General features: G+C 38.0%; 2 protein-coding genes across 2 annotated transcripts; both read left to right on the top strand.

Moving 5' to 3' along the window:
- The first annotated feature begins 1,250 nt into the window (after positions 1-1,250).
- On the top strand, positions 1,251-8,078 carry LOC113733812 (aspartic proteinase A2). Its single transcript, XM_072081559.1, has 14 exons — positions 1,251-1,730; positions 2,051-2,397; positions 2,474-2,534; positions 2,633-2,727; positions 2,816-2,928; positions 3,625-3,793; positions 3,907-3,946; positions 6,426-6,490; positions 6,574-6,687; positions 6,847-6,911; positions 7,024-7,153; positions 7,249-7,368; positions 7,483-7,571; positions 7,763-8,078. Exons 2-14 carry the CDS (start codon positions 2,065-2,067, stop codon positions 7,866-7,868), a joined length of 1,500 nt encoding a protein of 499 aa, XP_071937660.1. The 5' UTR covers positions 1,251-1,730; positions 2,051-2,064; the 3' UTR covers positions 7,869-8,078.
- A 118-nt stretch (positions 8,079-8,196) lies between these two features.
- LOC140037477 (uncharacterized) lies at positions 8,197-9,242 on the top strand. Its single transcript, XM_072081560.1, has 2 exons — positions 8,197-8,664; positions 8,784-9,242. The coding sequence occupies exons 1-2, from the start codon at positions 8,565-8,567 to the stop codon at positions 8,900-8,902; spliced, it is 219 nt and encodes a 72-aa protein (XP_071937661.1). The 5' UTR covers positions 8,197-8,564; the 3' UTR covers positions 8,903-9,242.
- The last annotated feature ends 4,128 nt before the right edge of the window (positions 9,243-13,370 follow it).

Here is a 13,370-nt window from a genome sequence, read left to right as displayed (position 1 = left end):
TTTTTAATGGCACATTTTCTAACATGGATTGAATATACGACAGAATCCTTAAGTTTAAGGTTGATCAGTGCTATCTCTTAAATCATTAGGAATGTGAGTGCTAGTGTTAGAAACATCAAGGGAGGTTTCCGCAATTTTTCCTAGAACCAATTGTGACTTTTTAACTTTAATGGCTAATGACCAAGAGCGTTTTAGTAAATTAAACTAGTAGATGATGGTTATCATCTACATGTCCTTGACATTTGGATAGCTCAAAAAGGATTAGATTTTTCCTGTCCTTTATTCGTTTCGTCGTTCTTCAAAATTCGGGATGTCATCATACTTCCCTTATTTTCTCATAAAATAAGTTCTTTCAAAAAAGATGCTAATTTTGCACTTTATCCAGTAGTGATGTCTATTTTTAGATGCTAAATATTTTTCCCTTTTCAATGCTTGTTTTCATGTATTCTTTTACAATACTCTGTGATCATTTACATGTTTAATGACTTTATTTTTTACTGCCCACATTTGTGCAGCAGAGGTTTTATTTATTTTTTTCACCTTTTTTATTGATACTTCTCAATTATTGGGTTGCAATTTTATGTATTTTCTTTTTTTAGTTAACTACAAGAAAAACTATACAATTAAAACAAAAAAGAAAATATTGTGAAAACTTTTTACTTTTGTCTTGATTTTGACAGAAGGAATTGAATCAATGGTTTGTTTGGACAGTGAACAAATTCCAAATAATATTTTGCTTGTATTATAAACACATTTTCTAACTCACCTTTTTGTATTACCAACTACCTTTTTATTTCACATATATCACATTACAAAAAGTGCTACAGTAATTATTCCAAATAAAATTTCAAATAATACCCTATCCTTTTGTTATTTTGGTAAGTCAGACTTACCTCACAAAGAAGGCTGTGCACCCAAATATTTGGGCATTGATGTTCAAGCACTGTGTATGAAATCCATTCTTGGCAAGTATTGGCTGGTTCGGTCGTATTGATTGGCATCCAAGGAGCTAAAATGGTTCAACCGAAAGATGAGGGGGAATTCGCAACTGACTTAAAGAGTTTTTGGGGGAAAATGCAATTAGTCCACAAGAGGAGGGACGGCAAAATACTCGGTTCTGACCGGACTCGTGTCTTTTCTTTCCTTCCGCTGTGAAACTCGCAAAATTAGTTACTGCAAGCGGAAGCGGGAAGCTGCCACCGGCATTAAAAACAGTAGGTGAGAATATGCCTAACGCAGTACTATGTATTACTAGTTAGTTATCAATTATCAACGCCTCTTTACTCCTTCCTGAATAGCGGAAAAGGACGCACATCATCATTCATCTGTGCTGCTGGTTCCGCTTCCACCGCACATCGTTGTCCTGTCATCTGGGTACTTTCAACTTTGAATTGACCATGCTAAGCAGAGCAGAAAAGACACGGCCCGGAAATTTCATCTTTACAAGCTACAATTTCAGTGGCCCTGACCTTTTTCTTGCATACGCATGTCATGTACCCACGTCTCTCCTGCGAAATTGTCTAGTAATTTCCTTGACTGAACCCATTCGATGAAGTTCAATTTAATGTCGCACCCTCTAATCTAGTGGCGCCACCAATTTATATGTATCCGTCGTTGACGACTATGCCATCTTATAACCCCTGAGCCTCCTACAGAGTTGAATTCGTGCCTCTCAGATGCCTTCTTCCTGTATCCTTTGTTGAGCTCGACATCTTCCCACTGTACTTGAGGTAAAGCTCATCAATCTCTTTGATGGATTCTAAGTTCCTGTATTCTACCTCTTGTCAATCGTTATATTTGTATGACATAATATCCTTCCACGCCAACAACCCATGTAATTGTTCTTCTCAACACCACGTATGTAATCGTATTGGTCTCGTTCGGCGTAATGGTGTTGAATGCGGAGATAATTTTGGGCAAGACTTTAAGAGTGCCTAAATAGCTGACCACAGCCTTGTAAATGGCCTTTCTTTCAAGAAGCACAAGAGCTCATCGAGTGTCTAGAAACTCTTACCTATCTCATATTAGAACCATTATGTGACTGTGGCAGGCAATCAGACCATCATGCTGCTAAACCTACTGGTGCTAGCATTTCTACTTTTTGGAGCCGGCAACCTTGCTTTCAACCTTCCGTCTGATGGGATACTGAGGATCGCTCTGAAGAAGCGGCCTTTGAATCTTAACAACATCCATGCGGCAACAATCTATGCCGGACACTTGGGAAACTTCACTGGCCACGTGGAATCCCTAGAACGAAATGTTGTGTATCTGAAGAACTACTTGGATATGCAGTATTATGGTGAGATTAGTCTCGGTACACCACCACAACATTTTGATGTTGTCTTTGATACTGGCAGTGCTAATCTTTGGGTCCCATCTTCAAAATGCTTCTTTTCTGTAAGTCAAGTCAATGTATAATTTGAAATACTCATTCCACCCCTGAAACAACATCACAAAGCATTATTTGTTTCAGGTTGCATGCTATGTACACTCCAAGTATAGGTCAAGGCAATCCAGCACATATACAGAAATTGGTAAATAAAATGTGCTACTCTGAACCACTCTTTTATGTATGCAAGTACTATGTGCTTTTGTACAAATTTGGCTCCTATGCGTGAGGTTTCTGGTGTAGGAAAATCTTGCAAAATCCCTTATGGCTCGGGATCCATCTATGGATTCTTTAGCAGAGATAATGCAGGACTTGGAGGTATCACAATTAAGGAACAGGTGCAAGATAGCTTGTTTTCCTGATAATGTTTCTGTGGCTTTTTGGTTTAGATTGAAATTTTGGATTCTGAAAGCTATAGTTCCTTAGGTGTTCACTGAGGCAACATGGGAAGGACTGTTCACGTTCTTAGTTGCACAATTTGATGGGATACTTGGACTTGGATTTGAGGACATTGCTATTGGACGTGTAACTCCAATTTGGTATACTATGCTTGATATATTCATTAAACTTTTTTTTTTGGGGGTATTGCAATTTGTTGTTGTGATGGCTCAAGCACGATGTGGCTTTAACCAACAAGATGCTGAAGCTAATTATTGTTACGTATGCTTGTCTTTTATTTAACTCAAAAGTAGAAATATGGTATTGAACCATCATTGGCTGAGTATTTTATATAGGTTAACATGCTTATTCAGTCATTATCCTCTCATTTTTTGCTTCAGTACAACAACTTCGTTTTCTGTCAGTTCTGTCTGCCATGTGCTTCCTCTTCATCTGGGGCAAAGGAATCCTTTTTGACATTAGCCCTATCATCAAGGGCAACAAACTAGTGTTTCTTTGATGTCATTTTTCATTATTTACCAGAATGGTTTCTCATATATATTTAGCTCAAGGATCCTTAGTAACGGGAACAAATAAAGACCTGGGATGATCCCTAAAATTCTCCGAGAATATATTATTTTTGATCCTCTCTGTATACCTTCAATTTGCACATCATCGGGCGTATCTTGCATCAAGTTCTGGTTAGGTAAAATTCAGTGCAATCACGATGAAGTTTTATCAACATGGTTGAGATATAAGTGCCTGGTAGATGGTTAAAGATGAAGAGTAATGTTCTTTTGTGGTCACAATATTTAATTTTCTTGGAAGTTTGAAGCACAATTACATGATGATTGCAGGTACAATATGATGCTACAAGGCGTTGTTACCCAAAAGTTATTCTCCTTTTCGCTGAATACAGATCCTAAGTCAAATACAGGAGGTGAGATTATCTTTGGGGGTATTGATTGGACACACTTCAGGGGTCATCATACTTATGTTCCAATTACTCAACGTGGCTACTGGCAGGTAATCAACACCAAAGGTTAATTTCATACAATTATTTCAACCAGGGTGAAGACCAGTCTTACTGTGTTCACTTCAGTTGTGGAAATTGACCTTAGCTATCTTAAATGCCACAGATTGAGGTTGGGGACGTACTTATTGGAAGTGATTCAACAGGTGATGCCTTTTTGTTCCATAATATGTTGATCATTTTGAAGTTAATTATGGCTTGTTTCTGGTGCACATTCAACACCTAAGCTGTTTTCAAATTTGTTTTTGAAAATTTTATGCCAATATTTTGTGAGGTTATTGTGTGGAAATGATTTTATGTGAACAAGTACTCTTATTATGTATGTTTTTATATGGATGACGGGCTATTAAACTAATAGCTACTAGATGTGCATAAACATATTATTCTCTTTCTTTATGTCATGATTTCGACTGTGGGCCACCACCTTGTGGCAAGCTGTTAACATGTTTTATAAAAAACTAAACAAGGGCTAGTTATGCTTAGTAGCTTTGGGCAACACAAGATTCGCTCTGGTACTAATTGGACTATTGTGAAAGATATATACCGTTTTTGGGAAAATTATATGATCAATATACTTCTGAAGTCAAACGAGAAAATCTTATAAAACTGCAACACTGGGAGGTAGATTCTGAGGACTTTGTGGTCAGCACTCAGCAACCATATGAGTAGGCCTCAAATGGTGTTTGGCTCCTGGGTAAAGCTTTTAGGAGATGGGTGATGATTCTTTTTTCAGCAATGTTGGACAACAAAGGGTTGGAGTACATATAAAGCTTTCAATTCGTTTGTCAGTTCACTTGTTAAAGTTATATTTTAGCGTCTAAGAAACCTTCCTATATTTAAAGCACCAGCCTGGCTTTTGGTGTTAAATTTTGTCACTTTTTGTTTTTCCATTTTTTCCCCTATGCGGTAAACTTTGACACATTAACTACGTATTGTTACCTATCTATTTCAGAAATGGAATTCGTAATGTTATCCCTAACGTGTAAACTTAATTTCTGTCAAAAAGAAAATGCATTCATGAATTTGTTTTGTATATATAAAACCTTAACTTGCATAATTTAGTTATAGCATGAATTTTGTTATATTGACACATAGGGGTCTGCCATTAGCACTGGCATTAATAAGGTGAGACATTGTGCCAATTTATTTATCCTATTATATCCTGGATAATTTGAGCAGGAAAGACACCTGACACTATTTAGTTTTTAATTTAATTTTTCCCTTTTTTTTTTTACTTTTTTCATTTTTTTCTATATATACCGTTTATTAGTTTTGCTTAGGAATGAGCTTCAATGTTTTTTTTTAACTATGGGCAGTTTAGATACTCACCAAACAAGCGTTATTTAAAAGACAATATGAGAATGTGTGTCTGCCAAAACAGATGTAAAGTATGCTAACACCCATGCAGGTTTTTCTGAATTGCAGAACTAATCTACCTTAATGTTTCATTTTGCAACTATTTTTATTGAAATTGTTCGTTTAAAATAAAGTCTTAAAAACCTCTAACTCATAGTTACATTATTTATCCCTAGTATATTTGAAGGTAATTCTAGCGTTAAAAACTCTTAGGAAGCTAGCTATGAAAGTAATTGTAATGTCAGAACCTTTTAGGAAGCCAGTAATTGTTACCTGTGCTAGCAGTTGATGAATTGGCATAAGAGTTATGTCCCCTGATATATGCCAGAGATTGTCATTATATTTTTAAAACAGGAGGAAATGTCCATTTGAACTTGACAAAATCCAACCCATAGTTAGGTGTTGAGATTTTGAGAGAAAATAAGAGAAACTTAAAGAAGAGAAAAATAATTTAAGATAGCTTGGATTGTTCAGATTTTGGTTAGTAGATAAGCCTTTAGGAGACGACTAATAGGTTGTTTCTTCATCACTGGTGGATAAGAAAGCTTTTAAGTATGCCATTTTGCTATTTGCAGTAGATAGGGTGTGGTTGAAGTTTAAAATTTGAGTTCATTATCAATTCTGAGGATTTTGTTTTTGTCCCTGAATTAACTACAAATGAAAGGAGGACTCTACTAAAAAGCTTCAAATCATATAAGATAAGTTCTGATTGATTCAAGTCGAGATTAAGCTCTTGGGCTAGCCTAGTGGCCAATGTGTAATCCCTCAAGGCTCTACCATGCTGGTGGGAGGGAGTTTGTATCCCAGTCACTCTAGTTGCCCTCTTGTGCAGAAAAAGATTAACAATTTATTTTTACCATGTCCTTTATCTGATGTTGTATTATGACTTGAAAAACTACCTTGCGGATGTCCTTGCAATGTCAAATCATTCTTAAAAATTGGCAAAAGGATGCTCTTTGAAGATGCCCCTTCTGACTTCTTTTTTCCATTGCGTAAACAGAAACAGAACTTGGTTGGTTGCTTTTCACTTGGTTTCTTTAGCTGATGTACTTATGCACATTTTCCCACTCGGCATGTATTTACTTTAGTGTAACTTTTGTGAATACAAATAAATTCTCTGATATATTCCCCAGTCATATTTTGGGTCAAAACTTATTCAAATGATATAAGAATGTGTAATGATGATATTGTGAAGGAAAGTTATGAATCTATTGTCATGTTTTCTCGTGTCTGAAAATGAAATGTTTCATAAAGTTTAAATTGTTTTAGGTCTTTGCCGGGATGGTTGTGCTGCCATTGTAGACTCAGGAACCTCCTTTCTTGCTGGTCCAACGGTATGCATTCAATTTATCTTGCTTTTTCACCAATATCATCCGAGTGTTATACTTCTCATTGATGTGTATAAGCTCCATTCCAGACTATTTTGACTCAAATTAACCACGCAATTGGAGCAGAAGGAGTCGTGAGCTTGGAGTGCAAAAGCATTGTGTCCTCTTACGGCGATTTGATATGGGAGAAGTTAATTTCAGGGGTTAGCTTCTCTGCCATCTAGCCTTTGTTCCTCAGTTTTATTCTTCTTAGTCATTTCAAATTTGTTTTTTGGGAACTCATATTAACTTTATTTTCTCTTTCAGTTTTTGCTTATGCTGACATGACGTATTTTTATGCATTTGTCTTCTTGCTTCTACAGTTGGAGCCCAAGAAGTTATGTAATCATATTGGGCTTTGTCTGTACAAGAGTTCTGAGAACTTTAGGTTAGATTCTCTTCTTTTTGTGCATTAACACCTTAAGCGAGCACTTTGGCAATTATACTATAATACTGAATGTAACTGAAAATGTCCATGGCATCAAATTGGTGGACACAAGTTCAAGTGTGGATGACTTAGCAGCTGATGAAAATGCATTGTGCCCATTCTGTGAGATGGCTGTGTTCTGGATGCAAGTAGAGTTGAGAAAAAAGAAAACAAAGGACCATGTGTTGAAATATGTTAGTGAGGTGAATGTTTGAGTAGACTGCATTTCGTTTCAGGTCCACAACATTTTGCCAAAACTCATTTGCGGTAATGTCTTCTAATACTTTCATTTCTTAAGCTTTGTGAGAAGCTCCCAAATCCAACTGGTCGAGCATTTGTTGACTGTGAGAGTGTTGCTACCTTGCCATCTATATCAGTTACAATTGGGAACAGATCCTTCCCCCTTTCACCACTAGAGGTAAATCCCGTTTTCAAATGAGAGAGTTTACTTGTGTTTCTTTTAGCATTCTGGAGACGAGGTGTAATGGTGAGTTATACTTTGACTATATCCTCTGGTTTGTTGTACTTGTAGTACACCATTAGAATTGAAGAAAACCTCACTGCAGTCTGTCTTAGTGGTTTTGTGCCTTTGGACGTGCCTCAGCCGCAGGGCCCACTCTGGTATGCAATCTGAACTTCATCAATGACTTTGGGTGCCAAGTTGACATCTGAGAGTACCTACCTTCTCGGTTATTTTTTTTGATGTTCGCAGCACATATGAGCATCTTGAATTCTACTCTTCCTATATATTTTTTTCTTCATATGTCTACATTTGTGGTGTTGGTTAACAAGCACAAAGTCTTTGGTTGCAGGGTTCTTGGAAATCTGTTCCTGGGTGCCTATCATACTGTCTTTGACTTTGGTAATTCGCGAGTCGGGTTTGCAGAAAGTTCTCGTTTCCAAAACTCTTTCTACTAGGAAGCTTTGTCTTTCTGTTTTGTGGACAATCGTTAGTTAAATTTGACATTAAGGCTCTGTTGTCTATGTATAAATTATGTACTCGGCTGTGTTGTCCATGGACGAGTCATGTACTCAGTCAGACTACGATATCATCGACTTGATGTCGATGAGTCACATATCATTTGCAAACTTTTATTAATAAACGACTTGATATTCGTTAAAGATTCAGATACCAAGAGGCCTAATGTTATGCTGCTGTCTATGTATTTCTTCACCAGCGGGCATGGTGATTGTCTGTGTGTGTTCCTACCGGGAGGGGGGCAAGCAAAAGGGAGGAGGGTGGAGAACTTGAAAGGGAGGGCAGGGGACCTTAATCTTGAAGCCATGTTCACCAGAAAGTACGGGTCTTCAGACGTGCTCCATGTGCCAAGGAATGATGTGCAGCAAAATCTTAGAAGATTAGATAGTTATAATTAAGAAGTGGTGTAGGAATGCATTATAAGTCAGAGAGCTCATCTCACGGATCTCGCCTTCCCTTTTATAATTTAGCAACCGACTGTTCACATGCCAGGTCTAACGTCAAACTGTTCTTCCGCTCTGGGTTATAAGTCACCTTCGGCATTGGGGCTGCTGTGGTGGTGTGCTTCATAAATCATAACCGTTCCACTAAAACATTCAATGATCAGTTCTTGACAGCAGCACTAGGTAGTAAGCATGACTTCGTGGGTTCGAACAATCTCCTCCCCGTTCAGGAAAGCTCGTACTTTCTTCAATCAGCAATCTCCGAGAGACGACAAGTCCAAGCAACGTATAGGTAACCAGTATTATTAGCTAGTCCTCTCCAAATAATTCTATCTACCATTCCATCTCACACTTTCTTTGTTGGGATCTCAATTCTACGAGCACGACATGAATATGCGGTTGCAGCTGCAGGACATGAGAAGCGTGTAATGGATCTTCAGGTGGAAGTCATGGCTTGCGCGTACGAGGATGTTCAGGTGATGTGGTCAATATTAGACAAGTCCAAGTCGGGATCCAACCTGCAGTGTTAGTGTATCTCCTGTTCTTTTTAACTCTCAAGACACAATTCACTAAGTTGCAGTAAGCAGAAAAAACTTGACATCGTGTTGGAGGAAATGGCACGTAAATCTGTACAGATGTGGAAATGCAGAAGAACATAAGTGCAGAGATTCAGAACCCAGGGGCAACGAAACGTCCAGGGAATTTATAGGGCGCCCCCTTCAGGTTTCATGTGATGCTGGTGGCTAATTTAATGTAGTTTCTGTAATATTAGTGACACACTCCGATCAAGATTCCTTTTGCATGACCAATTTACATCAAAACACTTTTGTTAACACAGCAGCAAAAACCAAAGCTACCATATTTGTGTTTTACGTCTAACTTATTCTCCTTTCAGCTTCATCTTCCTGCATTTTCTACTCATAAGGAAATAAAATTTAAAGCTGCATTTTGCATCACGAAGTAATCTTTCAGTCTTTGTGGATCACAGACCACAGGCGCGGCAACTTTTTCATTCACAAAGCATATTGAAGATGGCAATTTAGTAGCGATGGATGAGTTGATGTACACACCACGGAAGCAAAAGACTGAAGTAGATAACGAAAGATGTGATCAATCTGTCTTTTGTTAAATAGATCTTCTTATCCTACGTTTTTGTGTTTGGCTGGGAAAAAAAATGGAGAGAGAAGAAGAGAAAGGATGGATAATGGATTATTTTGGTTTGCTTGGGGGTTTTATACGGCGGGAAATGAAAAGAAACGAAATGGAAGGATGCGTTGGTAAAAAAAAAAAAAAACTACTCTCCAAAAGTGGAAAGAAATAACCTAAGCTTTCTATTATTTTCTTTTCTATCCTAAACTCCCAAATTAGGAATAGGAAATGGCCTATCCATAATATTACTTTATTATTGTCTCATAAACAATCAGACATTTGGTAATTTACAGACGAAATATCGTAGGATGATTAGTTCCAACTTCCAACACACATATAAACAAACGCAAGTCTTCTCGAAGAACTAATTTACATATTATTGCGCAAGATTGTTGTACAATTGGCAAAGTGGTTTGATTGTTTATAAAAAAGAAAAAAAGATCTAAATTCGATTTTAAAATATTATAACATAATTGTCTAAGAAAAAAAAAATGAAAATATTATAAAATGAAGCCATGCCCTTAAATATAAAAGGAAAAATTGAGCTTCATTTAATTATTGGAGCAGACAAGTGCTCGAAAAAGAGCATTGTAAATGCCTTTATACTATGTAGAATCTTTCCTTTTCCACTATTATTAACGAGGAGAAGAAAAAATATTACAAAGAAGGGTATACAGAAAGGATATCAAAAAAATTAACATTCATAAAATTAGAATGACTGAGATATCACAAAAACAACACTCAGTTTTTGAGTGTGATGGACTACAGAAAGGATGTAAAAAATTCAAAATTATCAAGTAAGCAAAAGAATATGGGTTTATTTACAATTTAGCTAAAGTTTATGAATGAATATAGATTTGTACAAAATATTGATGCCGATTTGAAATTTTACTAAACTAAAGTGGTCAATTCCTAATTTAGTAAAAAATTAGGGGTAAAAAATATAATTTAGGATAAATATAGAGGTTACAATATAATTTCACCAAAATATGAGGTAAAAATATAATTTTATAAAAATTATATGGTCAAAATATAATTTTTTTTGGCTTTGGGGTTTGGGGTTTGGGGTTTAGGGTTTGGGGTTTAGGGTTTAGGGTTTAGGGTTTAGGGTTTAGGGTTTAGGGTTTAGGGTTTAGGGTTTAGGGTTTAGGGTTTAGGGTTTAGGGTTTAGGGTTTAGGGTTTAGGGTTTAGGGTTTAGGGTTTAGGGTTTAGGGTTTAGGGTTTAGGGTTTAGGGTTTAGGGTTTAGGGTTTAGGGTTTAGGGTTTAGGGTTTAGGGTTTAGGGTTTAGGGTTTAGGGTTTAGGGTTTAGGGTTTAGGGTTTAGGGTTTAGGGTTTAGGGTTTAGGGTTTAGGGTTTAGGGTTTAGGGTTTAGGGTTTAGGGTTTAGGGTTTAGGGTTTAGGGTTTAGGGTTTAGGGTTTAGGGTTTAGGGTTTAGGGTTTAGGGTTTAGGGTTTAGGGTTTAGGGTTTAGGGTTTAGGGTTTAGGGTTTAGGGTTTAGGGTTTAGGGTTTAGGGTTTAGGGTTTAGGGTTTAGGGTTTAGGGTTTAGGGTTTAGGGTTTAGGGTTTAGGGTTTAGGGTTTAGGGTTTAGGGTTTAGGGTTTAGGGTTTAGGGTTTAGGGTTTAGGGTTTAGGGTTTAGGGTTTAGGGTTTAGGGTTTAGGGTTTAGGGTTTAGGGTTTAGGGTTTAGGGTTTAGGGTTTAGGGTTTAGGGTTTAGGGTTTAGGGTTTAGGGTTTAGGGTTTAGGGTTTAGGGTTTAGGGTTTAGGGTTTAGGGTTTAGGGTTTAGGGTTTAGGGTTTAGGGTTTAGGGTTTAGGGTTTAGGGTTTAGGGTTTAGGGTTTAGGGTTTAGGGTTTAGGGTTTAGGGTTTAGGGTTTAGGGTTTAGGGTTTAGGGTTTAGGGTTTAGGGTTTAGGGTTTAGGGTTTAGGGTTTAGGGTTTAGGGTTTAGGGTTTAGGGTTTAGGGTTTAGGGTTTAGGGTTTAGGGTTTAGGGTTTAGGGTTTAGGGTTTAGGGTTTAGGGTTTAGGGTTTAGGGTTTAGGGTTTAGGGTTTAGGGTTTAGGGTTTAGGGTTTAGGGTTTAGGGTTTAGGGTTTAGGGTTTAGGGTTTAGGGTTTAGGGTTTAGGGTTTAGGGTTTAGGGTTTAGGGTTTAGGGTTTAGGGTTTAGGGTTTAGGGTTTAGGGTTTAGGGTTTAGGGTTTAGGGTTTAGGGTTTAGGGTTTAGGGTTTAGGGTTTAGGGTTTAGGGTTTAGGGTTTAGGGTTTAGGGTTTAGGGTTTAGGGTTTAGGGTTTAGGGTTTAGGGTTTAGGGTTTAGGGTTTAGGGTTTAGGGTTTAGGGTTTAGGGTTTAGGGTTTAGGGTTTAGGGTTTAGGGTTTAGGGTTTAGGGTTTAGGGTTTAGGGTTTAGGGTTTAGGGTTTAGGGTTTAGGGTTTAGGGTTTAGGGTTTAGGGTTTAGGGTTTAGGGTTTAGGGTTTAGGGTTTAGGGTTTAGGGTTTAGGGTTTAGGGTTTAGGGTTTAGGGTTTAGGGTTTAGGGTTTAGGGTTTAGGGTTTAGGGTTTAGGGTTTAGGGTTTAGGGTTTAGGGTTTAGGGTTTAGGGTTTAGGGTTTAGGGTTTAGGGTTTAGGGTTTAGGGTTTAGGGTTTAGGGTTTAGGGTTTAGGGTTTAGGGTTTAGGGTTTAGGGTTTAGGGTTTAGGGTTTAGGGTTTAGGGTTTAGGGTTTAGGGTTTAGGGTTTAGGGTTTAGGGTTTAGGGTTTAGGGTTTAGGGTTTAGGGTTTAGGGTTTAGGGTTTAGGGTTTAGGGTTTAGGGTTTAGGGTTTAGGGTTTAGGGTTTAGGGTTTAGGGTTTAGGGTTTAGGGTTTAGGGTTTAGGGTTTAGGGTTTAGGGTTTAGGGTTTAGGGTTTAGGGTTTAGGGTTTAGGGTTTAGGGTTTAGGGTTTAGGGTTTAGGGTTTAGGGTTTAGGGTTTAGGGTTTAGGGTTTAGGGTTTAGGGTTTAGGGTTTAGGGTTTAGGGTTTAGGGTTTAGGGTTTAGGGTTTAGGGTTTAGGGTTTAGGGTTTAGGGTTTAGGGTTTAGGGTTTAGGGTTTAGGGTTTAGGGTTTAGGGTTTAGGGTTTAGGGTTTAGGGTTTAGGGTTTAGGGTTTAGGGTTTAGGGTTTAGGGTTTAGGGTTTAGGGTTTAGGGTTTAGGGTTTAGGGTTTAGGGTTTAGGGTTTAGGGTTTAGGGTTTAGGGTTTAGGGTTTAGGGTTTAGGGTTTAGGGTTTAGGGTTTAGGGTTTAGGGTTTAGGGTTTAGGGTTTAGGGTTTAGGGTTTAGGGTTTAGGGTTTAGGGTTTAGGGTTTAGGGTTTAGGGTTTAGGGTTTAGGGTTTAGGGTTTAGGGTTTAGGGTTTAGGGTTTAGGGTTTAGGGTTTAGGGTTTAGGGTTTAGGGTTTAGGGTTTAGGGTTTAGGGTTTAGGGTTTAGGGTTTAGGGTTTAGGGTTTAGGGTTTAGGGTTTAGGGTTTAGGGTTTAGGGTTTAGGGTTTAGGGTTTAGGGTTTAGGGTTTAGGGTTTAGGGTTTAGGGTTTAGGGTTTAGGGTTTAGGGTTTAGGGTTTAGGGTTTAGGGTTTAGGGTTTAGGGTTTAGGGTTTAGGGTTTAGGGTTTAGGGTTTAGGGTTTAGGGTTTAGGGTTTAGGGTTTAGGGTTTAGGGTTTAGGGTTTAGGGTTTAGGGTTTAGGGTTTAGGGTTTAGGGTTTAGGGTTTAGGGTTTAGGGTTTAGGGTTTAGGGTTTAGGGTTTAGGGTTTAGGGTTTAGGGTTTAGGGTTTAGGGTTTAGGGTTTAGGGTTTAGGGTTTAGGGTTTAGGGTTTAGGGTTTAGGGTT

This window comes from Coffea arabica, chromosome 3c (assembly GCF_036785885.1).
Source record: "Coffea arabica cultivar ET-39 chromosome 3c, Coffea Arabica ET-39 HiFi, whole genome shotgun sequence".
Lineage (NCBI taxonomy): Eukaryota > Viridiplantae > Streptophyta > Magnoliopsida > Gentianales > Rubiaceae > Coffea > Coffea arabica.
The sequence above is the reverse complement of the archived record's forward strand: the minus strand, read 5'-3'. Positions and strand labels throughout refer to the sequence as shown.

What these genes read in the sequence shown, in the direction of transcription:
- LOC113733812 (XM_072081559.1), top strand. Translation starts at nt 2,065, where the DNA reads ATGCTGCTAAACCTACTGGTGCTAGCATTTCTACTTTTTGGAGCCGGC. An exon ending in GTATCACAATTAAGGAACAG is followed by an intron (nt 2,728 to 2,815) that starts GTGCAAGATAGC and finishes ATAGTTCCTTAG; the next exon opens with GTGTTCACTGAGGCAACATG. An exon ending in TCCCCCTTTCACCACTAGAG is followed by an intron (nt 7,369 to 7,482) that starts GTAAATCCCGTT and finishes TTGTACTTGTAG; the next exon opens with TACACCATTAGAATTGAAGA.
- LOC140037477 (XM_072081560.1), top strand. Translation starts at nt 8,565, where the DNA reads ATGACTTCGTGGGTTCGAACAATCTCCTCCCCGTTCAGGAAAGCTCGT. An exon ending in CAAGTCCAAGCAACGTATAG is followed by an intron (nt 8,665 to 8,783) that starts GTAACCAGTATT and finishes TTGCAGCTGCAG; the next exon opens with GACATGAGAAGCGTGTAATG.